The following is a 27,000-nucleotide window of genomic DNA, read 5'->3' as shown; positions in this document are numbered from 1 at the left end:
CACCGTACTCTACTCGATATAACGCGATATCCCCGGCGATACCTCAGGGCGTAGCTGCCTTTCGGGGGACTCGGAGAGAAGGCGTAACGCAATTAACCACACAAGAACGTAATAAGGAATCACATGTAATATATTTAATCAGTCAGTGTAGATATAATGTATTTGCAATGTAATATCAGTCCGTGTAGATGTTGGTATAATATATCCGCGCATTTCATATTCGAACTTGGGTCGTGCGGTCGAGAGACCTTAACGACGGCGGTCGACGCCGATGCAACGAATTACGCGAAGAGGCGGTATGGATTATCTCCAACCGATCCGATATGCTGAATGCCGGAAGACGCACGCAATATGCGGACACGGAAACGTCGGATAGTCACACTAAGATCTCAGAATATGTGAACGCGATAATGTCGAATATTAAACACGATAGACGGACTCACCCAAGAACGCAACTGAGAAACGCAAAAATAGTCGACGCAGACTAACGCACGAATTAACACAAGAGATAATTAAGGTAGCGCGGTACCTCACTTCGAACACACAGATTACCGCGAGAGAGCATTACGGCAACGCGGTACCTTCCGCCGAACACACCACGAATACTCACGCCACGAGGCCGACTAACCGAACCGCAATACCTCCGCTTGCGCCTTCGACGTGCACCCGGGCCACCTCGATTCCGCACGACGCAAAAATACGGACTCGTATCGCGGACGATCCCGCGGATTGCCACGCGAATCCCGAATTCTTTCGCAAATCCGGAGATTCCGCGGCCCCGCACCGATCCCGACGACCTTCCTGTCCCGCCAAACACAATATTCGCCGTCCTCGAGGGCCCGGAGGCGCTCACTACGAGGCCGAGTGCCCTTCAAAGTACGTGACCACTCGCGACTCGCCGTTTTCCCTCACGACTTGCTCCCATTTAACACGACGAAACGCGACACAATTATTCCGATTCACCCGATAAGACGCGACACGATTAACACGATGGAACGCGACACGATTAACACGAGCGAACACGACACGATTATTCCGATTAACACGAGCGAACACGACACGATTATTCGACTCACACAATTAAACGCCACGCGACTGTCGGCCGCGGCGGCACTCCCGGGGAGGGTACATTGGTCTCTACTTACAGGAGTTCACTCTCGGCGGGGCCCCGGCACGATTTCCGACACGACTCTCTCAGCGAGCGCCAGGTAACACACGCGCTCTTGCCGTCGTCCACAGGTAATTCCTGCGGCGCCTAGGTAACCGATACGTGCTTGGGGCCAGCGCCTCGAGTTAACCCTCTTTCTGATCGCGGGGACGCCAGGGTGGTGACCTTACAATTCGTCGAGGCTGCTATCAATCCGGGCGGCTCGTCACTCGGGCGATCCCTCCTCGTTGTTCGCTGGCACGACAGTCCCGGGACTATCCTCCGCCGGGATCGCGCCGGTTCCCCGCGCCTGCGCTGTCGTGTGTCGCTCGACCGGATCGCCGATCCTCGCGCTCCCGGCGCCTTGGCCGCTCGTGCGCCGCTCCTTCTGGTGGCGCCACTCTCAGGCGTTCTCACCGGCGCCTCCGCTACTCGCGCGCCTCCCCTTCCGGCGGCGCCGCTCCAACTACCTCCGACTCGGCGCGGGCTTCTCAAATCAACCGGCTGTCCGGGCCGCGATGATTGAGCCGGTGTTCGGGGTCAGGCTGGCCGGGCCTCGGCCCCGTCCGCCGGCAACCCCCCGGGGCGGCGGTCGCAGGGCTGCGCACTTCCCTGGGCCGCTCCTCGGCACCCTGGCCTGAGTATTTCGCTCGGGTGTGTTCCGGGGTCCTCTCAATTCCTCTCCTGCCGCTGCTAGAACCGAGTGTGGAGTGAATTCCGGCCGGCGACACTCATGCGCTTGCGGGGAGGTCCGGGCGACCCGACTGTCGACTACGTCCCCCGGCCGCTTCCTTGATCCTGACCGCTCTTCCTCGTTGCGGCTCGCGGCCGTTACAGGTTGACGTCGGTCACCACCGGCAATCTCTTAAAACTTAAATGCTAATTAGATCAATTCTTAGTACGCGACCGCCCTCCCCTCGTGCCGACGAGGAGGTATCCCCGAATTCCCCTCGGCCGAGCCCGTCCGGGAAGGAGACGCGACTTGTCACGTCACAGACTATTGGCCGAGGTGTTCCGCCGCCTCAGGGAAGCTAAGCTCCGCCTAAATCCGGAAAAGTCCCATTTTTGCCGAGACCAGTCCTGTCCAGCTCCTGTTCCCGACACGACCACTCTCCGAGACCGCTTAACCAGGTTGGGTGTCCCCAACCTCGTCCTCCGTGCAGAGAACGGGTGCCCCCGTTCTCACCTGGGTGCCCCCAGAGTACGGGCCTCCCAGCCGGGTGCCCCCGGTTGATTTACCTGCCCTCTCCTGCCGCTGGGTCGGGCGCCCCCGACCCTTTCCGCCGTACGAAAGACGGGTGCCCCCGTCTTCAAGCCGGGTGCCCCCGGTGTACGGGCCGCTCGCTCGGGTGCCCCCGAGTGAGCTCCTGACCACCTGACCGTCCGCATAAGGCAACCGTGCCTCCGCGAATCCGCCCGCGTAGTCATAAGTCTAGCGATAAGTACTCAAGGCAACCGCGCCTCCGTCTCTTGTCCGCGAATTCACCCCGCACACGTACACAGCGGCTCAGCGGAGCCACACACACACCCAAGCACATACACTCACACCCTCCATCAATTTGTATTATCAAATAGAGAATAAGGAATAAAGTTTTGTGAAACCAACCAGTGTCTCCACGTTTTCTCATCCTGGCCCGGCGAGCTAATTCCGAGCGGGGAAAACGCGATTGTTACATGGCGCCCGAACAGGGACTCGAACCCTGGACCCTCAGATGTGACGATCACTTCATTGCATCGCACCACGATTTATACAGTGGCCCAAAGAAGTTGTTGTTGCAGATATCATGGAACATTTCAAAAGGACTTGCGGCTTTCCAAATGTCATCGGTGCCATAGATGGAACACACATTAAAATCCGAGCTCCGCCAGTTGATTCAGCTTCTTATATAAACCGAAAAGGTTTTCCATCCTTAAATCTCCAAGTAGTATGTGATTCACGTGGCCTCTTTACGCACTGTTATGCAGGACAAGTAGGATCAATTCACGATACTCGAGTTTTTAGAAACTCCCCCGTAGCACGTTTTTTAGAGATGCCTGACATATACTTCCCTAATGACTCCCAATACTCCCATATTATCGGAGACGCTGCATATGCAATTCATCCGCACCTGTTGGTCCCGTTTCGAGACAATGGTCATTTGTCAAACCGACAAAAAATTTTAATTATTGTCTATCGTCAACAAGAATGGCAGTTAAACGTGCGATTGGACAATTAAAAATACGTTTTAGAATATTAGATACTATTAGATTGTCTACCACTGACGGATGTTAAAAAAATTCCAGAGTTTATCATAGCATGTTGCGTATTACATAATATTTGCATATTACAAAATGATGTAATGACTGTTGGCGTCCAACATTATGAAGAATTACAGGCACCTGTTCGCGACAATAACACTGACATGGGAAATGCTAAAAGAACAAGAATAATGAATGTGTTTCGGTTTGAGTAAGCCGTTGCTGCCCCGTTGCGATTGGTCGCTCCGATTCTGGGAGCTTTGCTCGCGAGGCGCCCCCCGGCCGGGTGGCGCGCGCGGCGACGCGAGTTTTCAGCTCCGAGGCGCGGATCTGTCGACGCGGGATTTCGGGTTCTGGATGTCGGCTCGCGGATGGGAGAGAAGCCGGCCGCCCGCGGTGCGAAAAGTACGGTCGCGAAAGCGTGCGAGTCAACGGTTTGTAAAAGACTCTCGAATTTTTGCCAGGGAACAAGGAAAAGGGCGGTTGTGGAAAACGACCCCGAGTTCGCGTAAGCAAGATATCCGGCCGTGTTCGCTACGATCTCGTCTCGTGTCGTCAAGATTTCCGTTTCGTGTCGTCAAGATTTCCGTTTCGTGTCGTCAAGATGTCCGTCCGCGTGAGCTTAGAATTCGGCTCGTGTTGTCTGGGCCTTCGTCTCCGTTGACGAGAATCTCCGTTTCGCGTCAAGATTTCCGTCCGCGAGCATCACGATTTCCGTGCGATTGACGCTCTCGGGGTCTCGCCAGATCGGTGCGCCGTCGTCGGCTTCTCCGTGGTAGCGAGCCACGTGCAGGGTGCGCCATATTTGGCTGATCGTGAAGGAAACCGCGGCAAGCGGGAGGCGCTGTTGAGCCGTTCTCCGTGAAGGAAACGATAGACGAGGTGCGCCGCGTGGCCGCTCGTCGTCGTGACGTGTGAGGTGCGAAGTGCGCCGTGTTCGGCCGTTCGTTGTAAAGCGCGAAGTGCGCCATGTGTGGCCGTTCGTCATGGTAAATACTGAATGTGTGAAGGGTACCTGTGGTCATTCGTCGTTATAACTCTCGCTGTGCGAAGTTCGCCATGTATGGCTGTTCGTTGTCGTACCTGCGTGTAAAGTGCGCCGGGTTAAACCGCTCCTTTCATTAAACGTTGAGGGTGCGTGCGCCGAGTCCGGCCGTTTCCGTCGAAGAGAGCGACGTGCAAAGTGCGCCCTATTGGCCGTTCGTTGTCGTCATCGTCAAGTTGCCGCGGCGCCGAGGCGGCCGTGTGGCGTCTAATGAGCAATGTACCGGGCGCGCCATGTTGAACCGTTTGTCGTTAAGCTCGCTGTGCGCGCGATCGCCAACGCATAAGGTGCAGCGTCAGCCGTGTTCAACCATTTGATCTGCATAGTATTACGCGACACGCGTTTTGTGTTTGGCGAACTGGCATCGCCCATTTTCGTCTCGCCGAGAATGAGCTTGTTCCGGCGTGGCGAGCGACCCGCTCATTGGACCATTTTCCGTTCGCGATCGGCGACATGTGGTGATGCGCGCTGCGTGCGCGATGCGCCGTGTTCAGCCGGCCCATTCCGCAATCGTAAGCGGCCGCGTGTCGCGGAGTTATTTGTGACATTGATGAGATTGCGTGCAAAATAAAGAGCTGTTTGATCCAGTTGGTGATACGTCATTCGACCCATTACGATCCCACGATCCTTCCAGCGCACCTGTCGGAGCGCGAACCGCCCACGAACAGTAGAAACAGAATGCATTGCAAATGAGGCTCGTCAATTGATCGATAATGAATATTTGAATGTAATACAAAGGATTTTATATTGTTTTTTATGAATAAACATTTTTGATTGATAAACCAACATTAGTTATGTTTAATTTTTGGTTTTATTCCTATTATATTATTCAGTCTTATGAATTTCAGTCGTACATTTCGTGTATTTTGAAATGTAAACAAAATAACTAGTATTTTAAATGTTTGTACTTTTACATTTAAAAAAATAAAAATAATTTTTTCTTAAAATTGTTTAAAAAAGCGTTTAAAAGATATCCCTTAATAGGCGAGACCTATTGCTCGTAAGCATAACGTTATACAAAATCATACTTTGTGAGGATTACCCACTTAAACCAACCATACTTTGTGAGGATTACCCACTTAAACCAACTTAAAATTCGTAATTAAAATAAAATAAAGTAATTAATATAAAATAAACATCTTTCAAAGCTTCCAACTAGTAACGCTTAACTTAAAACATTTCTTTTAAGAAGAGTACAAACTACATTTTTTAAATAAATTGTCCCAATATGGAGACTATAATGACTTCTGTACGCTTATTTGATCCTCATGCCTTTTGTTACGTTGTATTCTTCTTTCTTTGCGTATCTTTTTTTGTCTTTTCATTTCTTCTTTTTTTTCTTCTTTTTCTATCGCAATATTGGCCAAGAACTCTTCCATAACGTTTTCCATTCGTTTTCTCTTTTTCGGCGGACCTGTAATAGATAATACAAAAACGATTATTACACTATAATAAATAATAAGAACCGAATTAAATTAATATTAAGGCTGCGTTCGTCTTGACGCTTGAGCGCTGTAAGCCGTGATAAGAGCACTTTACACTACAAGTGTACAAAAGTAAAAAGTCTTACTTTTCGATGTAGGGGATGAAATCACTGATAACGATGATCCTTCCTGATTTGGGTCCGATGGACCGTCACTTGTAGCAATTGCAGGAGGCCTAATGGACGCTTTGTCACCAAATAATGAATCCATAACCTAGTGCATGATGGGAATAATGTGTTAAATAATATACAAATATATCTTGTTGCACACCTGTGAATATCGCATACAATAAATAAAATGTGTGTGTGATAAAACATACCAAAAAAATGCCTACGAATTTCTATTATTGCCGCTCTTCTTATTCAGATCAACAATACTTTTGTACGTCCGCTTCAAGTCAGCCATTTTTTATGAACATTGCTGTGCTGTTATTTCGTAGGCTGGGTTGGCTTTGTTCATCTCAGCGGCAATTTCAGCCCAAATTTTGTTGCTACGCTTGAAACCACTTGAGAACTCTTCCTCCTTTTCTCTATACAGTTCAATTAATAAAAGTACCGCTTTGTCCGGCCATACGAATGTTTTTGATTTATCTAAAAATTAAATTAAAAAGTAAACACAAAAGATCTTCAAGAAATATTAGTATTTATATATACAATATTATTCTTAAACTTGCATAAACATACTTTTATACAAAATTAAAGACTTGATTATAGACATTGGTTACACAAAAATAAAGTGTGCATCTTACCGGCATTGTTTTTGTCAACAGAATTTTCACTTGTTGAATCTTCCAGTTCAGTTACCGGCTCAATATTATTGTTATTTACGCCTTGTGCCTTCGCAACAAGGTTCCGCAAAAATTCTGAGTCTATGAAAAACAACACAATGGTTAAACTAACGTATAACCTGTACATTAAATAAATCCATTTAAAATAATACATTAACTTTACCATCCTTTGCTTTCTCCACATCTTCTGTAGGGGAGACCGGGGCTAAACCGCCAGTTTTTTTTCGGTGCCGATTTTTAACAAGAAAATAAATAATTTTAGTTAAATGTGGTATACCACTGTAAAGAGTGAACCTTTAGCTACAAAATTTCATAGGAAATTTTTATCTATGTTGCTTTGTTTAACCGGTATAGAGCAAAAATGACAACGATGGAAAAATTGAAATCTCAAAAATGCCGGGGTTGAACCGCCACCCCCCGGGGCTAATCCGCTACACTGCATTTTCAATACATATACGTACATCTAATCCTGAAAAATGATAGGATACATTTTAATAATTGTTTTTTAAGAGAAAAATATAAAAATTTATTTAAAATTTTTATGCAAAACATTATTAAAAAATAATTGTTTTACCTATTCCATAAAACAATTTAGGCACGTGAATACAGAGGTTAACCAAATCGTAAACTCCCCAACGGCACGTCACATTGTCAACGCGGGCAACCACGGGGAATACGCGTGACGGCGTTCCGGTGCCATAGGATCAGCGCGGACCCTCGAGCAACCTAACCAAGCCGCGTTTCTCGCGGGGGAGCGATAAATAGCGACAGGGGAGTTAGAAAAGCTCGCGGTGGAGCGCGACCATTTTACCGACTCGACGGCGTCCTCGCGCCGATTCCTCGACGCGCCGACGACGACGACGACGACGGCTATGACCATCACGACGACGACGGCCACGACCACCACGACGACGACGGCCACGACCACCACGACGACAACGGCCACGACCACCACGACGACGACGACGACGACGACGATGACCACCACGACGACGACGACGATGACCACCACCGACACCACCACCACTACAACGGCGGCGACAATGACGCCGAGACGATGCGGCGAACGCTGGACGATGCGGTCGCACGCGCGACTGTCACTGACACAACGACCAACAACGACGATTTACCGCGGCCGGGAGTCGGGACGATCTACAGCGCGCGCGGCATGTCAACTCTCGCGCGGAAATCGCGGGATCTCAGAGCCGTGCCGTGCCTCGCCGTACCTCGCCGACGTGCCGTGAGCGTGAGCGATCTCGAAAACAACGGTCCGCCATCTTTTCGGTCGGCCAAAACACTCGTTTTGCGACGATACGTGCGTACCATTTCCCTCCTACACAAACTGACGCACGTGCAAGGGAAGACAGAATCACGCTCGAGGGAAACCATGCAACCGCATGCTTCCAGGCCGCGGCCCCTTTATAAAGGGGCACCCCGTATGGTCCTCCGTAGGGTAGAGTCGGCAGCAGTCATGACCCGGACGAGCCCAACACTGGCAGGAGGACAAGCAGAAGCGCCACCAGCGCAACCCGAGGCGCTAATAGTAGAGGCGAGACGCTCCGAGGATAGGGAAGGAGACCCTAAATTCTTATGTTGTGCGTTAAGATTCTCATCCGGCGCTGTTAGATATTAAGATAGGCTAAGATAGTCTTAAGGATCGCGGCAGAGCCCGCCGAGCTACGGCTCTTATAGTATAAGTTAACATGCCGTCGGTTGATATTTTCCTTTAGTTTGGCTTGAGCGGAGAGCGAAATTTTAGTTTACGCGCGACGACCGACGAGAAACGCGCGGGTAAGTGGCTCAAGCCACACACAATCTTCCGCGAGCGAAGGCGTTTGCGAATTCGTAGGCCAGGCGCTTCCCGGCAAACGGAGTCATCCATAACTCACCCGCGAAGCCCACAAAAGGGTCAGGGTAGGTCGGCGTCGAGGTTCGACAACGCGTTCGAAAATTCGGAAACCATATGTTTCCCGTCAACCGGAGTCATCCATGACTCACCCGCGAGGCCTACCAAAGAGTCCGGGCAGGTCGGCGTCGAAGTCCGACGACGTGTTCGAAAATTTGGAAACCATACGTTTCCCGTCAAGCGGAGTCATCTATGACTCACCCGCGAGACCCACTAAGGGGTCAGAGCAGGTCGGCGTCGAAGTCCGACGATGCGTTCGCAAAATAGCAAACTATAGGTTTCCCGCGAACCGGAGTCAGCTATGACTCACCCGCGAGGCCCGATAAAGGGTCAGGGGAGGTCGGCATCGAGATCCGACAAGGCGTTCGCGAAATAGTAAACCATAGGTTTCCCGTGAACCGGGGTCAGCCATGACTCACCCGCGAGACCCACTAAGGGGTCAGAGTAGGTCGACAACGAAATCCGACAACGCGTCCGCGAAATAGGAAACCATACGTTTCCCGTGAACCGGGGTCATCTATGACTCACCTGCGAGACCGACTAAGAGGTCAGGGCAGGTCGGCGTCGAAGACGGACAACAGGGTGAAGAAATCGCGGACGGTGCGTCGGAGGCAGGAACAGATGGTCCCTGACCAACGTACAATACCTGGTACGCCGGAAAATCAGGTCGGCGACGAAGCCCGGCCACGTAGAGGCCGCACAGCAGGACCGTCCACGATCTCGCTACCCGGGCGTCTTCGCCTGGAACAGAGGGCGGAAAGGGGTCGGGAAGGTCCCACGAAAGGGTCATAGGGGGTCGACGTCTACGGCGTGCGCCGCGAGGTATACGCGGACGTCATCTTCGAGGAGTCGGTCCGGATGCGTCATCAGGGGCGCGGAGTAGGACGTACGCGCGGGTCGGCGCCATAAAATTGTCATTAATGAAAGGGGTGGAAAACCACTACCCGGGCGAGGAGAAAGTGCGTCGTCCGAAGGGCGTGGCCAGTGGAAGTTTCCACCGTAAACACCGGGAACGTTCGCCGGGAGCAAAAACATGTTATTGCGCCGCGGCGTAAATTCCTAAAGAGAAAGCGGCCGAGACGTCGTGGTGGGGGTAGCCACGAAAAGTGATAGCCACTGCGAGCGAGGGGCCTCGAGGCAGTCTCTCGAGGATCGTCGGCACGGTAACTACATCTAATAGAAGCACCCGCGATCGCGCTAAGTCCCGCGAGTATAAGCCGAGTGTTTGAACAATCGTTAGCCGTCATCCATAAACAATCGGGAACGCCCGCGAAACGCGTTAACTATCGCCGATAAAAAAGGCGACCGGTACTGCAATACCAATTAGACTTAAGTGCGAGTTGACGAAGTGCGCGAACGCCATTTTGTGTAAAGTGCATATATACGAACATACCATCTATGTGAAATAAGAGCAATAAATAATTGTTCAATCAGTATATAATATATTACCGGATTTATTTGATTGACTTACCTTTCAAACTCCTGATCAAGCGGTGGTCAGCCCATCTTGATAAGCGGTCATCCGGGTCGAAGTTTCTCATCGGTGACCCAACAGCGGTGATGCGGAGGAGCCATACGTGTCGGGAAAACTAAAAAAGTACAGCATTTAAAAGTTGACTTACCACGATACTTCTACTTACCTGGATCCAGCGGTGGTCGGCCATCTCGTTCATGCGTTTATCCCAGTCGGCGATACTATCCATGATCCATGGGACGGCGGTGCAGATAACGTTGATCTGGGGCGGTGATTGAGATCGGTGATCCGAGGGTGGGCGCTGGAGATCGGCCATCCGTGGCGGAAACCTGAAAAGGGAGAAAGTTAATTAAATTAAAAATCCGTGGGAATATACTCACCTTCTCGGTGACAAAGATAAAACCGAGTGGCGACCGTTGAGTTAAGGGGACATTCAACGCGATTCGTGGCCCTAGGAGGTGCCGTCCGGTCACAACCTAACCTGAAATCGCCGTGAGCTGAAGTCGTGCGCCCGGCGCGCCACAGTGACGAGACTGGCGGACCAGCCCCGGGTGCTTACTGGCGGATAAGCCCCAAACATAAGTTTCAGGTTTGATCGCCCACGAAATATTAGACATCAACGATAATGAAAAAACTACACTGGATTCGTGTTCAGCATGCATTACTCTTTATAATCACGTACCTTGAGATTTGGAGAGCAAACATTATTGCAGATATTACAATATTTCCACGCGCAGAAAATTTCACTTTCACCTTCCGAAAACACGTTTGCCCTCGTAAAAATCATAACACGGCAGGTAACCTGCCGAAACTCCGTTGGTCACATGGGTACCATAAGCAGCGTTTACAATGTTAATAGCGAGTTCGCACAATATACAGGTTCCAAGATATTTGATTTGGCAATTCAACCCCGTTGGCGGTTTAGCCCCGGTCTCCCCTACTTAATAATAACGTTATTACTTCGTTAGTTTCTTCTATTACAACCGGAAATTCTTGCAGTTGCTGTTCCATCGCGAAGGGTCAGGTTAACGGATTTATTCGAACAACGATTGTTCGTTCTGAATTACACATGAAGCGCATAGACCGCATAAACGCATCAGAAGCAACAAATCAACTGCCTCAAGTCGAAATAGAAGCAGTCAATGCGCTGGGAGGAGTGCTAAGAATTCAGGACGTATAGTACAATCTAGGGAATCCTCAGCACTATCAAAGCGCTCCCAATGCGCGCATTGGCTAAATCGGAACGACTTTCCATGCAGTCTACGCGCTTCATGCGTAACTCGAAACGCACCCAAGCGCTTCATGCGTACTATGCGCGCATTTAAGAAACGGAACGATTTTGAAGCGTTGCGCATCAGTATTGCAGTCTACGCACTTCATGCCTAATTCGGAACGCACCCTTGCTCGATCGGATGTAGGCCGGTCGCGCAACTCATCGTTTTGCTGACTAGGCTTCCGTAACTCTTGCGGACACTTTCACGGTCGCGTTTATTACATTGTTATAATTTATAATACATACAATAATAACACAGGACCACAAAAAATTTTTTTTGAAAAGCAACTGGGATCAAAGTAGGTGTTTCTTATAGATTTTGGGTCACTGAATCCGAATTCGTAAACCGTTTTGCTCCATCACGTCTAGATTTTTAGATAATCGAGAAAAATAGCGGAAAATATGTGAAAATTGAAATAAACATTTAAAGAAAGAGCAAAAGTATAACATCAAAGAAAGAGAAAAAGTATAACATCAAAATGCGGTCGCAGAACTGATTTAAATATATTTTGGTAAGTTAAATAAAGTGCAAAAAAGGAGGATGTTAAAAAAGGGACGAATTTCGCCCAAAAAGGTGTAAGTAAAAGAAATAATGTTTTTTGTAGATCTTGATCTCCTGAATACGATAAAGCTAATAAAAAGTTCGTGGTGCTTGGGGAACACCTTGAAAATTGAGCATAAACGTGGTGTATTTACAGAAATTCGGATGATATATGCTATATCATAAAATGTACTGGTGAAAGATTTGTTGGGGAGAAAAAAGGGGGAAGAAAGAGTGTTGTGTGTGTGTGTGTGTGTGTGTGTGTGTGTGCGCGTGCGTGCGCGCGCGCGCGGGTGCGGGTGTGCGCGTGTGTGCGCGGGTGCGTGTGTGTGTATGTGCGCGGGTGCGTGCGTGTGTGCGTGCGCGGGTGCGGGTGCGTGTACGTGTGTGTGTGTGTATGTGCGCGGGTGCGAGTGCGGGTGTGCGCGTGTGTGCGCGGGTGCGGGTGTATGTGTGCGCGTGTGTGTGCGTGTGTGCGTGCGCGGGTGCGGGTGCGTGTGCGTGTGTGTGTGTATGTGCGCGGGTGCGGGCGCGTGTGTGCGCGGGTGCGGGTGTATGTGTGCGCGTGTGTGTGCGCGGGTGCGTGTGTGTGTGCGTGTGTGTGCGTGCGTGCGTGTGTATGTGCGTGTGTGCGTGCGCGGGTGCGTGCGCGGGTGCGGGTGCGGGTGCGGGTGCGGGTGCGGGTGCGGGTGCGGGTGCGGGTGCGGGTGCGGGTGCGGGTGCGGGTGCGGGTGCGGGTGCGGGTGCGGGTGCGGGTACGGGTGCGGGTGCGGGTGAGGGTGCGTGTGCGGGTACGGGTGTGTGCGCGCGTGCGCGTGTGTGCGAGTGTGCACACACCCGCACACACGCGCACACACACGCGCACACCCGCACACACCCGTACCCGCACACGCACCCGCACACATGCACACACACACGCACACAAAACACTCTTTCTTCCCCCTTTTCCCTCTCCCCAACAAATCTTTCACCAGTACATTTTATGATATAGCATATATCTCATCCGAATTTCTGTAAATACACCACGTTTATGCTCAATTTTCAAGGTGTTCCCCAAGCACCACGAACTTTTTATTAGCTTTATCGTATTCAGGAGATCAAGATCTACAAAAAACACTATTTCTTTTACTTACACCTTTTTGGGCGAAATTCGTCCCTTTTTTAACATCCTCCTTTTTTGCACTTTATTTAACTTACCAAAATATATTTAAATCAGTTCTGCGACCGCATTTTGATGTTATACTTTTTCTCTTTCTTTGATGTTATACTTTTGCTCTTTCTTTAAATGTTTATTTCAATTTTCACAGATTTTCCGCTATTTTTCTCGATTATCTAAAAATCTAGACGTGAAGGAGCAAAACGGTTTACGAATTCGGATTCAGTGACCCAAAATCTATAAGAAACACCTACCGTTGAGGTACGGGCGGAATGCCACTCAATTGGGAACCGCATTGAGGGCGCAGGAGGACACAGATGCCCAGCAGTTGTTGCTGCAGGAGAAGCAAATGTATGAGGATGCAATTAAAAATTACGAAGGAGATGATCCTTTAGAGAATTGGTACGAGTACATTCTCTGGGTGGAGCAGAGTTATCCAAAAAGTGGGCATGAATCCCATATTGGAAGACTCTTGCAACAGTGTTTAGCGATATTTGAAAAGGATGTAAAATATCATCAAGATCGCAGATATATACGTTTGTGGATTAATTATATAAGCATGCAAAAGAATCCTTTGGAGCTGTATCAGCTGTTGCATAGCAGTGGTATCGGAACCAGAGTAGCAGACATGTACAGGGCCTGGGCTTTCGAGTTAGAGCAAATTGAGGATAACAAACGCGCGGATGAAGTTTACTTAATGGGACTGTCCATTCATGCGGAACCATTTGAGGAATTGAGCCACGCTCACCAAAATTTTCAATTTGCTGTGGCGCGCAAAACACTCGGACGTATCGACGAAAGAAACGATATTTCCTTATACGAACAACGCCAGGCTTTCAGTTCATTAAGAGCGATAAGAGCTGGTAAGAAAGTCGGCAGCGTACGAACGGGTCATCGCGTACGCGATTATTATCCTGCTACTCTGATCCCAGTTGCTTTTCAAAAAAAAATTTTTTGTGGTCCTGTGTAATCTTTCTAAATATTATTTCTTAATAATTAATTGGGGCCGCAACATCACGATCACCTCACCGGATCACTTTTCTTCTTTTTCTCGGCCCTTCTACGGGTACGGTTGTAGCCGGACGGGACTACAGGGGCCTCTAATTCCAATGAATGTCCTAGATTCAACGGTCGCCACTCGGTTTAACCTCGAATAACCGAGAAGGTAAGCGTATATGTTTCCTCGAATTGACAATTTCGGACCAGTCACAACGCGCCACCGAACTAATTGATCCTTCTTTCTTTTCAGGTTTCCGCCACGGATGGACGATCTCCAGCCTCAATCCCCGGATCATCGACAGCAATCACCGCTCTACATCAACGCCGGACGAAGATGGCCGGCCGCCGCCTCAATAGGTAAGTATCAGGCATCGGCCCAAAAAGTCAATTAATTCGTTAATTTTTTCAGGTTCCCGCACCGGATGGATCATCTGCGCTGCTGCCATGTGGATCATGGATGATAATCACCGACCGGGATCAGCGTTCGAACAAGATGGCCGGCCGACACGCACTTCAGGTAAGTATACGTATCGCGGAAAGTTAACTAATTAACGACTGCACTTTTTTAGGTTTTTGCTACTAATGGCTCCTCTCCGTCTCCCACCGATGTTCCATCGACGATAATCTCCGATCCGGATCGACGGCTGTTCAAGATGGCGGGCATCCGCTTGATCGGGTAAGTAAACGTGATCTCCGTATAAATTTTACAAATAATTGTTTATTTATAGGCTTTCACACAGATGGTTGGTTAACAGTATCCAAATTGCACAAGTTGTTGGTCACAAGTAACGCTGGGCACACGCGCCCGTTCGCCTAACGGCGGACACTTATCTTTGGCAATGCAATGCCATTCGCTATTATATTAACGAAAGTTAACGCGTTTCGCGGGCGTTCCCGGTTGTTAAGGATGTCGAAAAAACTATCAGTTGCGCACTCAATAACGTTCGCGGGTCTTAGCGCGACGGCGAGAGTAACTGCGTATTACGTGTTGTTTCTTCTACGATCCCCGAGAGACTGCCACGAGTGCCGTGGCTCGCAGTGGCTCCCCACTTTCAGCCGCTACTCCCACTACCGCGTCACGGCCGCTTTCTCCTTTGGAATGTTCGCCGCGACGCAATAACAAGTTTTTCTGTTTGCGAACGTTCCAGAGGCTTCCCGTGGAAAATTCCAACGGCCGCCCCTTCCGGACTGGGCACTCTATCCGCGCCCGGGTAGTGGTTTTTCACCTTTTTTGTTTATTGACTTTTCACGGCGCCGACCCGCGCGCACGTCCTCTATTACGCTCTCGTACATGCTTCCGGACCGACTTCCCGGAGAAGACGTCCGGGTCTATTTCATGGTACTCGCCGACGACGGCGACCCTCCCTGACTTACGTTCGGAACCTAGTACGCTCATTCCCCGGGGTTTTCCCCGCCGAAAGTGCTTAGTTTTTTAGATCGTAGGCGGTTCCCTATCTTCTCTCCCGGTCGTCGGATTTCGACGCCGACCGGTCATGCACCCCTTTTGGGTGGCGCGCTCGCGTTCTGGGTGGTTCGTTCCCGCGGGTGACGCACGGTTTACATGATGGCGGGCGGCCCCGCACTTCGCGCCTGCGCTATCGGATCAGGGTCACGACCCCCTATGGCTCGTTTTTTTACCTCGCCTCTTCGTCGGGGACCCTTACTTTTCGCGGATGACTTGTATTTCCGCGTCCCTCGGGCGGCCTTCAAACTCGCGGTCTATCGCTCGGATTCCGACAACGCTTTGTCCCGCCCGTCTTTCAGGGCGCGGTGACTCGTCTGGTTATCGCCTCTTTTCCGCGACGGTGCTCTTTGTCCTACTCTTCGCGCGCGCCTGCTTGTCGCTATGTCGCGCCGTCCCGAAGATTGTGTGTGGCTCATGCCTTTGTCATGCACTACCTATGATGCCAAGCCCCGCATGTCGGGCAAAAGAAAATGGCATGGCTGCCTGAGCCGTCAAAAGAAATATAAACTGAAACCAGGAAACGGACTTGGCGGTGATAATCAAACTTAACCTAATTTTGCCGATATCCGGCGGGCCTTAACGCTATTTTAATCTAATCCTACGCCTATGCGCCGGATGGGATTGCTACATAGGGGACTCGCCCCCTCCATCCTCGGAGCGCCTTACCTTATCCGACCACTCGACCTCCTTCTAGTCCATGCCTCCGTCGTCGGATGTCTCGGTCGCGTGTCCATGGAACCCCTTGGCGAAGGGTTGGCGACTGGGAAGCATGCGGTTGCACGGTACAGCCACGAATGCCACGATCATTCTTCTTTTTCTAATTATGGCCGGAAATCACGATCACCTCACCGGATTAATCTCGGCCCTTCTACGGGTGCGGTACAGTCACGAATGCCACGATCCAAATAATCACGATTACCTTACCGGATTAATCTCGGCCTTTCTACGGATGCGGTACAGCCACGAATGCCACGATCCAAATGAACAAATGAAAGTTAATAACAACGGCGACTGGCTGAGTAACAAAAGGTTGTGCTCAGGGAGCGCACTTTTAGCGCTAATAGCCTTTTCGAACGCACGAAGAATGTGATTGATTTTTATCTCTTTGGATCCAACCAATCATATTTACTTAGCTCAAGCTGCTCATCCACGGTTTATGCATTATACACAATTTCTTTTCTTACGATCGGTAACATTATCGATGATACGCGAAATGGAATTATCGATTGGGATTGTTCATGGTAATATCATGATTTATTTGATTTATGGTAATAGATAGAGACTTCATGTCAGTGAAGCGAGCGATTTATGTCAGTAAAGCGATAATAAAGAAATATATGATAAAAAGAAGAGAAGTAAACGTGTATTTTGAAAAATAATAATTTGGTAAGGTATATTAACCCTTAAACACATACTGTCCAGTCTGTAACGTTAATACATAACGTGGGTATGCCATACCCGACTCGCGTATTTCAACTATAACTTCGCGTCCTGTGCATCAATTTTAAACTGTTTTTTTTTAATTGTGTGCCAAACTGTAAGGAACAAGACCATGTACATGATATTGTGATTTAACGTTTACCTTCAAAGATATTTGCAAATAAGTCGAATAAAGTCGTAAGAAAATTTTGCAAAAATCACTTTTTCTTAAAAATTCATAACTTAAAAAAAACTTATAAAGACGTTTTATTAACAGATCTTAAAAGTACAGAAATGATAGTATATGAAAAAAAATACGTCATAATTATTTGTTCCAAAAAGTTGAATTATTTGACATGGTGAACTTGGACAATTTTTAACTTTTTTGGAGCATTTCAATCATGTGAAAAAAATTCCTGTAATTCTGGAACTAATTTATAAAAATTCTTAAGACTTCATGTCTAGTTTTTGCGATTGATAAACATAATTTAAAAGTTAAATTTGGCTTTAAAAACTTGGCGTCAACAAAATGGCAGACATGAGAATCATACATATATTTAATTGTTTTATAGAAATAAGTTAAAAATAATTTAAAATTACAATATAATTCTTTGAAAGTAATTTATTTTTTATAAAAAAAATTAAGTTTATTATACCGAGCAGTGAGTACATATTTTTGCCGTGTATATTTTGCACATTGGCAATTCGCATTTCAAACATTTGTACATCGTTTTCCTATCAAGATTGGGGGGGGGGAGGGCAGAAGCCACATCTCTTATACGATGACATTTTGTTTTCGGCCATGAGGTTTTTCGGATCTTGATCTTCAGGAAGATCCTGATAGGTCAACAACGATTCCATTTGCAGACGCAAACTGGTGTTGATCCCCGGCTTTGTTAATCGAACGGCAATAAATGGCTTAATAAGTTCATAGGCAAGATTGAGCAAATACTAGTCGCGTTTAATCTTTCTATTTGAAGCATTAAAGTTAAACAATCTAAAAGAATCAACACCGGCTTGGTCAAGCATTCCGTAAAAAAATCGCATTGGCCATCTGCGAGCATTGGTGTTTGAGATTGCGCTTGTTTCCTTGCTGAAAATCGCATGTCAAGTAGCCCCTTTGAGAATTTGTCGACGGCAATGTTTAATATGGCATGGATCTTTCATCGCATCGGAAAGTTCGCTAATTGCTGGCAAAACACAGCCACGGCCGACCGGGCGCACAAATAAAGTCAAACAACAACGCTTTCACTAAGGAAAGATCCATGCCATAAACATGGCAATTGAAAACACGTAACGAGCACGTCGGAGCTCCAACCGAAATCGTGACGTCAACGCGATGACGTAGGCCGCCGAGGGCCAATCACCCGCCCGAAATCATCGGTGATCGGCCTGGAGGGAGCATCACCACGGAGGTGATAAAGGGATCGCCGCTGCGCCGCGGAATCGATTTCGCTTGCCGATATCGCGCAGTATCTTTGTACGATCGCTATATTCCGCCGAGTTACACCGCATTCCGCTTGGAATCCCGCACTTGCTCTTGCTTTCTCGCTTGCTTGAGTAACCGCTTTTGCTACACCGCCGCCGCTTCGCACTCGCTTGCGGAACAGCTTCTTCGCCGCGCTAATCTCTGTGCGCGCTAACGCTCACGGCTTGTCGCCTGAAAGGGACACGCTATAAGACTTTGTACATAAACTTCTGTAAATATAGTTTGTTTATTCAATTTCTGTGCTTGCTATTTTTTTGTGGTCGTCTGTTACCTCGCGCTGTCTCGCGCAACCGCGTGCTCTCGAACATTCTGGTCCTTCGAGCCGGATTTGACCGGCAACCGCTAACTCGGGAGTGCTTCTTCAACGACGACTGCAGCCATGAGCATGGATCAGAGCGCCTTGTTGAACAGTCAGCACGACATCCACAGGCGCATCGCCCACGCGATGACCAACCTGAGGAAGCAGGGTACAGAGAACATCACCCTCGACGCTGTGAGAACTCGCCTCCGCATTCTCGACGACTTGTGGGCCAAGTTCGAATCAAACCACGATCTCATTCGGGCATGCTACCGAGATCTCTACACCGAGAGTGAGTACTTTAAAAACGATTTCTTTGACACCGTCGAGAATGCGTATGTGCATCAGCACAGCTTGCTCACCACCTACGCGAGCACGTTGAAAGCCGCGTTGCCCCAGGTGCCAGCTGGGCCAGCGCAGGGAGGCGACCGCGCCCCCAAGACCTCGCTACCGCGTATCACGTTACCTCACTTCTCGGGCGCGTACGAGGAATGGCCTTCGTTTCGGGATCTCTTCCTGTCGGTCATCGGTGAGAATTCGTCGATCTCGAACACTGAGCGGTTCCACTACCTCCGATCCTGTCTGAAGGGGCCCGCTGAAAAATTAGTGCGTTCTTTAACAGTGACCGGAACTAATTACGACCGCGCGTGGGCCATTCTGAGTAGACATTTCGAAAATAAAAGGGAGTTGATACGCTCCAACTTCGCCACGTTTACCGCCGTGGCGAAGATGAAGGGAGAAACCGCTGATGAGCTGAGCCGCGTCTTCAACGCCGTTACAACCGCGGTCAATGCCCAGGAGAGTATCGGGAGGCCCATCGAGTCCCATGGGATGGACCTCTTTAACCACCTGGTTGTCGAGCTCTTTGACCAGCGCACGCGACTCGAGTGGGAATCGTTCATCTCCGACTCCGTCGATCCGCCAGAGCACGAGAAGCTCACGGACTTCATTGCGAAGCGCATTCTCACGCTGAACGCCGCGAAGCCCAAAACCGCCGCGAAGGCCTCCGAATCCGCTCGGTCCGCGAAGACCCACGTTGCGAAGCAAGGGTCCAAAAACAGTTCCGATCCGCAGTGCGCCCAGTGCAGGGGAAAGCACTCGTTGATGACGTGCAGCGAGTTCAAAGCCAAGTCCGGTCAAGAACGTAAGGCAGTGGTCGAGTCCAGCCGGTTGTGCTACAACTGCCTCGGAAATCACCCCGTCGCGAAGTGCCAATCGACTAAGAACTGCTTTACGTGCAAGGCTCGGCATCACACGATGCTTCATGAAGCCTACGTTCCCGCGTCGGCGTCCGCGGAGGTCAGTGCGCTGTCCGCCGTGCGCTCCGCCGACGATCGCAAGGCGATCCTCCTCGCGACCGCGCGAGTGACCATCGCCGACCGCAACGGGAATCCGCATTCCGCTCGAGTCCTCATCGATCAAGGATCTGAGGTTTCGATCATCGCCGAGCCACTCGTGCAAAGGTTGCACCTGCAACGCTCTCGTTCCGCCGTATCAATCTTCGGAATCGGGGGGTCGAAATCCGGGTCAACCCGCGGGAAAGTGACGGTTAAGCTCACGTCGAAAACGACCGGGGCTACGATTTCCGCCGTCGCGTTCGTGCTGCCCCGCCTGTCTCTCTATCAAGGCTCGACGACGCAGAGCCCCGCTGCGTGGCCCCATCTCAAAGGGCTGCCTCTGGCCGATGCGCAGTTTTCGGCTGGAGATCCGGTCGAGCTACTCCTCGGAGCGGAAGTCTGCTCCACCATTCTCGAAGATGGCATTCGCAAGGGCGGACCGTACGCTCCGATCGCTCAGAAAACCGCCTTCGGATGGATCCTTTCCGGAGGTTGCGGTGCCTCGGCTCTCCTCGCGCGCGGCAGCTTCCAAGCAACGGCCGACCACGAGTTGGCCGATCTCGTGCGCCGCTTCTGGGAGCAAGAAGCAGAGCCTTCCGCTCCCTCCGCCCTCACGCCAGACGAACAGAAGTGCGAGGACTTCTACGTGCAAACGCATTCCCGCACGGAGACGGGACGGTACGTGGTCCGATTACCGTTCTCCAGGGAGCCAACGACGTTGGCCGAGACACGCCGACCGGCCGAACGCCTGTTGACCGCCATGGAGCGGAAATGCCAGAGGGACCCCCGGTTCGGCGAGCTCTACCGCACGTTCATGCGAGAATATGAGGACCTGAAACATATGGAGTCAGTTGCTTCTCAAGACCACGACATCACTCCTGCATGCTACTTACCTCACCATGGTGTGCTTCGGGAATCGAGCACCTCCACGAAACTGCGGGTGGTGTTCAATGGGTCGCAACAAACGCCGTCCGGCGAGTCGTTGAATCACCACCTCCTCGTGGGCGCCAATCTGCTGCCCGCTCTCGCCGACGTCTTAATGCGCTGGCGCTGGCACCGCTACGCCTTCGTCACGGACATCGAGAAGATGTACCGGCAGATCCTCATCCACCAGGACGATCGGAAGTACCAGTGCATCCTTTGGCGTTGCACTCTCCTCGCCCTCGTGTGCGTGTACTGGCTCCTCACGGTAACGTACGGTCTCGCGTGCGCGCCCTTCTTGGCCATTCGGACGTTGCGACAGTTGGCCCACGACGAACAATCGCGATATCCACAGGGAGCGAGCACACTGCTCGAGGACACGTACGTGGACGATGTTGTCTCGGGCGCGAACACTTTGTCCGACGCGATCGCCAAACAGACACAACTCCGCGGGCTGTGCACGGCGGGCGGGTTCCCGCTTCGGAAATGGGCCGCGAACTGCGACGAAGTGCTGTCGGGAATTCCTCCCGAGCACCGACTCCACCACGAACCGCACTCGTGGGAAAATGACAGTTTTTCCACCCTCGGGTTATTGTGGCACCCGAGCGAGGACACCTTCGCGTTCGCGATTCACCCGCGCCCGGTTCCGGAATTCACGAAGAGACGCGTTCTCGCCGAAACCGCTCGCCTCTTTGATCCGTTGGGATGGCTCGCCCCCGTAGTGATTCGCGCGAAAATCCTGATCCAGTCCGCGTGGCTCCAACGACTTGATTGGGACGATCCGCTTCCCGTCGCCGACGCGCATTGCTGGAGGGGCTTCCTCGAGGAACTGCCTCTTCTCTCCCGCTTGCGCGTAAACCGCTGGCTTGACAGCGGAGACGAGAACGCACAAGTGGAGCTGCACGGCTTTGCCGACGCGTCCGAGCGAGGATACGCCGCGGCCGTGTACCTCCGCATCACCAGAGACGGCACCGTAACTCTTCACTTGCTGGCCGCGAAGAGCAAGGTGGCGCCGGTCAAGCAAGTGACCCTGCCGCGCCTCGAACTCACTGCCGCCGACTTACTCACCTCTCTCACGTGTCACGCTCGTGCCACATTACGTCTGTTCACAGCACCCACGGTTCTTTGGTCCGACTCACAGGTCACTCTGAAGTGGATTCGAGGACACGCCTCCCGCTGGAAAACGTACGTGGCGAACCGCGTGGCCCGCATTCAGCTGAAGCTCCCTGACGCTCAATGGCGACATGTCCCCGGGCGGGACAACCCAGCGGATTGCGCCTCCAGAGGGATCGCTCCAGGCGAACTAATGGACCATCCCCTGTGGTGGACTGGACCCGCCTGGCTCCGCGAAGACCGATCTCGGTGGCCATGCGAGGGCCCGGAGATGCCCGACACCGAGCCGCCCGAACAGAGAGTCGGGACGCACGTCGCCGCCGAGAAGGTCGAGGCCGAGCCCGAGATGCTTCTTCGGTTTTCCTCCCTGCACCGGCTTCTTCGAGTCACGGCTTGGTGCACTCGCTGGCGACGCACCGCGTCCCGCACCACCGCACTCTCACTGCAATCGAACGAGATCGACGACGCACTGCTGCTCTGGCTTCGCGTGGTGCAAGCCCTGCACTTCGCCAACGAGATCACGGCACTTTCGGCAAACCGCACTGTGTCACTTCGAAGCTCATTGGCGAGCCTGAGTCCGTTCCTGGATGACCACGGCGTCATGAGAGTCGGAGGCCGCCTCAAGCACGCCATGCTTTCCACCGACGAGCGGCACCCGATGATCGCACCGCCCTCCTCGTGGCTCACTCGATTGATCATTGAGTCGTGCCACCGTCGGACTCTGCACGGAGGAGTGCAGCTCACCCTTGGCCTGCTTCGTCTCCGGTTCTGGATACCTCGGGGCCGCTCCATTGTCAAGCAGCGATTGCATCGCTGTGTCAGGTGCACCCGCTGGCGAGCCACGACTCCTCAACCGCCGATGGGCAATCTTCGAAGAGACGAGTCACTCCAGCACGCCCCTTCCTCCGGACCGGCTTGGACTACGCCGGCCCGATCCTCATCCGCACGAGCAAAGGCCGCGGGCACCGAGCGCACAAGGCCTTTATCGCCGTGTTCGTGTGCCTATGCACCAAGGCTGTGCATTTGGACGTCGTCTCAGATTACACGACGGAGGCCTTTCTCGCCGCCTTCCGGCGCTTCATCTCCCGGCGAGGCCTGTGCGAGGAACTGTTTTCTGATTGCGGCACCAATTTCGTGGGGGCCGACCGAGCTCTGAAAGAGCTTCTCCGAGCTTCTTCCGCCGACGGCCGTCGCCTTGCTCACGCCGCCGCCACGGAGGGCATCAAATGGCACTTCAACCCGCCAGCTGCACCGCACTTCGGAGGACTGTGGGAAGCCGCCGTGAAGTCGACGAAGTTCCACCTCCGTCGGGTCATCGGAGAGACCACGCTCACGTTCGAGGAGATGAGCACCTTCCTCGCTCAGGTCGAAGCCTGCCTGAATTCCAGGCCGCTGCGAGCCTTGACCGACGATCCGGACGACCTATCCGCTCTCACCCCAGGACACTTCCTGATCGGTGCTCCTCTCCTGGCTGTTCCCGAGCCCTCCTCGACTGACACGGCTGAGAGCTCACTTTCCCGGTGGCAACACCTTCAAAGGATGCGCGATCACTTCTGGTCCCGATGGTCGCGCGAATATGTTAACGGGATGACCGCACGCCCGAAGTGGCTCAAACGCGAGGATGCGCCTGCCGTCGGATCTCTGTGCCTGGTGCGAGCCGAAAGCACACCACCGAGCCGATGGCACTAGCCCGCATCATTCGACTGCACCCAGGAGACGATGACATCATTCGAGTGGCGACGATTCGCACCGCCACGTCAGAGCTGGTTCGACCACTGTGCAAACTCGTGCTTCTTCCCGGAGTTGAGGACCTGCCGACGCCGAAGGATGCGTGAGCCCATCGACACTCTCCGTCGCTTAATTAATTATAGGCTCTCCGCCTGCATTTCTCGCGTTCACTTCATGTAATCGTCCGTCACCGGCCTTCTGCCAATGTTGAAGATCCATTCAACCACTTATTTCGGCCCTCCGCCTCAACTTCACTTTCTGTGCGACACACAGATTCACTTTCACGTATCACTTCACTTCTCACATGTCACCGAATTCGCGTTACGTGCATCGCGAATGTTTATGCTTCTCGCTCGAGATCACCACGCGTTGTGATACTGCGCAGCCGCGCCGCGCCGCCATTGCTCGCTAGCACCACGCGCCGGAATCGCGATCACGATGAATCGATCGAAAAATCGATATTCTGCCGCGACGTCGGTCGCACCGTCGAGCGCACCATGTTTCGTCAACACTTGCCGAGGCGGGCGGGATGTTTGAGATTGCGCTTGTTTCCTTGCTGAAAATCGCATGTCAAGTAGCCCCTTTGAGAATTTGTCGACGGCAATGTTTAATATGGCATGGATCTTTCATCGCATCGAAAGTTCGCTAATTGCTGGCAAAACACAGCCACGGCCGACCGGGCGCACAAATAAAGTCAAACAACAACGCTTTCACTAAGGAAAGATCCATGCCATAAACATGGCAATTGAAAACACGTAACGAGCACGTCGGAGCTCCAACCGAAATCGTGACGTCAACGCGATGACGTAGGCCGCCGAGGGCCAATCACCCGCCCGAAATCATCGGTGATCGGCCTGGAGGGAGCATCACCACGGAGGTGATAAAGGGATCGCCGCTGCGCCGCGGAATCGATTTCGCTTGCCGATATCGCGCAGTATCTTTGTACGATCGCTATATTCCGCCGAGTTACACCGCATTCCGCTTGGAATCCCGCACTTGCTCTTGCTTTCTCGCTTGCTTGAGTAACCGCTTTTGCTACACCGCCGCCGCTTCGCACTCGCTTGCGGAACAGCTTCTTCGCCGCGCTAATCTCTGTGCGCGCTAACGCTCACGGCTTGTCGCCTGAAAGGGACACGCTATAAGACTTTGTACATAAACTTCTGTAAATATAGTTTGTTTATTCAATTTCTGTGCTTGCTATTTTTTTGTGGTCGTCTGTTACCTCGCGCTGTCTCGCGCAACCGCGTGCTCTCGACATTCTTTGTTGTAGTGAACATTGTTGTAATGAACGACAATTTCAGGTTTACCAGCATCGTCGATTTGTCCGGACGGATGAAGCGAAGACAGTAAGAGAACAATTTTATTTGGCTCAGGAGAAAACGACACTAGCGTCTTATTGTCATGGTAAGCAAATTGACAGTTTCCTTCACGCGGTTTTTTTTTAAAGGAATCTGGAATTTCTCTCTTATTTTTTCTGATAGTACCTACAACAGTTAACGAAAACTCACGTTTTATTTTTTCTATCAACGGCACTGAGGTAAACCAGTTGTCGCAGGTAATATTCCGACCGCTGTTATAAATTGGTTCGCTTAATTTTCTAACATAATATGATGGAACAGCTTTGATCGGATTCTTTTGCACTGTCCCAGTGTATGGGATAGCTGTATACATATAAGAAGTCAACGAGTCATTTAGCATGACAATTTTCAAGCCATACTTGTCAGGCTTGTTCGGAATATACATACGGAAAATACATTTACCCCAGAATCCGAGAAGCTGTTCATCAATTGTCACATTCTGGTATGGTTCATAATAAGCGGTGCAATTCGCAATAAATGCTTCCCAAGTTTCGCGAATATGAGCAAGTCGATCTTGGCTTTTACGTTCTTCGCGCGTAGCTCTATCATTAAATCGCAAGCAGAGTAGTAAAAAAAGAAAACGATTTTCGCTCATCCCACATTGAAACATTGACATACCATAAGGCTTATAAGGCTTCCACAATCGTCTAATATTTGTGCCGGTTAATTTATGCACCCCGGCGAAATATAATAACCCGATGAATGCTTTTAATTCCACTATATCTAAGAAACTGTAGTGCGGTGAGATATTTCTCGCTCTAAGTCTAGCTACAAATCGCTCTATTTCCTCGTTTGTATGCGTTACAATTTTATCGAGCATCTCATCCGTAAATAAAATAGACCACGCTTCACGTGCCGTCGACACATCTTGAGCAATTCCTATCATGCTTGCTTCATGTTTTCTCTGCGACGAACGCCTACCTCTTATCGCCGGAGCTTTGAGAGACCATTTAAAGTTATTTTTAGAACGCCCTGGTCCAAACCATGTCCTTACGTAAGTCCTAAGGACAGGTGTCCTAAGGTCGGAAATGGACAACCTTAGGACACCTGCCCTTAGAACATGACCTGCTAGATAGCCTTATGTTGGAAGGACATATGACTTTAGGTCTAAAAGCTATACGACCTAAGGACGTGAAGACATGTCCCTGGGCCACATGGCCTTAGGATGGAAGGGTATATGACTATAGAGCGGAAGGATATACGACCTAAGGACATGAAGATACGTATGACTATAATAAAATCAAATAAATGTATATTGAGCCCAATCAATGACATCGACAATTAATCCAATGGGGCAACATTCTGCAAATATTGGAATTAGAATACTTCTATTCACATACACACACACACAGACATACACGTCTCTCCTTTACCTTGAAGCTTTTATTCTTATAGACAAAAAAAAGATTTATACTAATTTTTTAATAGAAACTAAATAAAGACAGTCTTATGAGCATTTCGTAAGTTACGCTTTGTATACAAAAAATCTCGAATAGAAGAGAAATCGGTAAGCTGCGACGCTCAAGACACACACATACACTACCTAAAATCTGACTTAGTAAAATCGTTTTCTACTATTTTCCTGATGCTTTTGGTAAAACATAATGGCCATGACAACACAAGCTATTAAAAAGAGCGCACCAACTAACATCAGTAGGAAAAGTTTTATTCCACTCATACTAGATTGCTTCGGATCTTCTATACGTTCTCTTGGTGCGTCATAGAATGCTGTTGATGGCACAATTTGTGATCTGTCTTCTTGATCCTTAGGATCATCTGGTAAGTCTAATCAGTACAAAATTACCTTTTTCAAAAAAGATAA

At 50.6% G+C, this 27,000-nt stretch overlaps 3 protein-coding genes and 1 pseudogene across 3 annotated transcripts; 3 read left to right on the top strand and 1 right to left on the bottom strand.

Annotated features, from left to right (window-relative positions):
* The window catches only part of LOC139781425 (putative nuclease HARBI1), a 29,991-nt pseudogene extending 26,391 nt beyond the window's left edge, over window positions 1–3,600 (top strand).
* Window positions 3,601–5,665: 2,065 nt separating this feature from the next.
* LOC139781424 (uncharacterized) lies at window positions 5,666–11,092 on the bottom strand. The gene is made up of 5 exons (XM_071720281.1): window positions 11,023–11,092; window positions 6,663–6,782; window positions 6,341–6,504; window positions 5,975–6,127; window positions 5,666–5,896 (listed from the first exon to the last, which is right to left on the bottom strand). The coding sequence occupies exons 1-5, from the start codon at window positions 11,090–11,092 to the stop codon at window positions 5,666–5,668; spliced, it is 738 nt and encodes a 245-aa protein (XP_071576382.1).
* Window positions 11,093–11,150: 58 nt separating this feature from the next.
* On the top strand, window positions 11,151–14,839 carry LOC139781423 (mitotic checkpoint serine/threonine-protein kinase BUB1 beta-like). Its single transcript, XM_071720280.1, has 5 exons — window positions 11,151–11,255; window positions 13,296–13,931; window positions 14,460–14,567; window positions 14,620–14,726; window positions 14,779–14,839. Exons 1-5 carry the CDS (start codon window positions 11,151–11,153, stop codon window positions 14,837–14,839), a joined length of 1,017 nt encoding a protein of 338 aa, XP_071576381.1.
* Window positions 14,840–20,818: 5,979 nt separating this feature from the next.
* Window positions 20,819–23,781, top strand: LOC139781422 (uncharacterized). Its single transcript, XM_071720278.1, has 2 exons — window positions 20,819–22,699; window positions 22,915–23,781. Exons 1-2 carry the CDS (start codon window positions 20,819–20,821, stop codon window positions 23,779–23,781), a joined length of 2,748 nt encoding a protein of 915 aa, XP_071576379.1.
* Window positions 23,782–27,000: the final 3,219 nt, after the last annotated feature.

The sequence above is a fragment of the Temnothorax nylanderi genome, unplaced genomic scaffold (assembly GCF_030848795.1).
Source record: "Temnothorax nylanderi isolate EJ_2023f unplaced genomic scaffold, tnyl_v1.0 TNYL_tig0337_pilon, whole genome shotgun sequence".
In the NCBI taxonomy this organism is placed as follows: Eukaryota; Metazoa; Arthropoda; class Insecta; order Hymenoptera; family Formicidae; genus Temnothorax; species Temnothorax nylanderi.
Note: the sequence above shows the minus strand (reverse complement) of the source record. Positions and strands in the feature narration are given on the sequence as shown.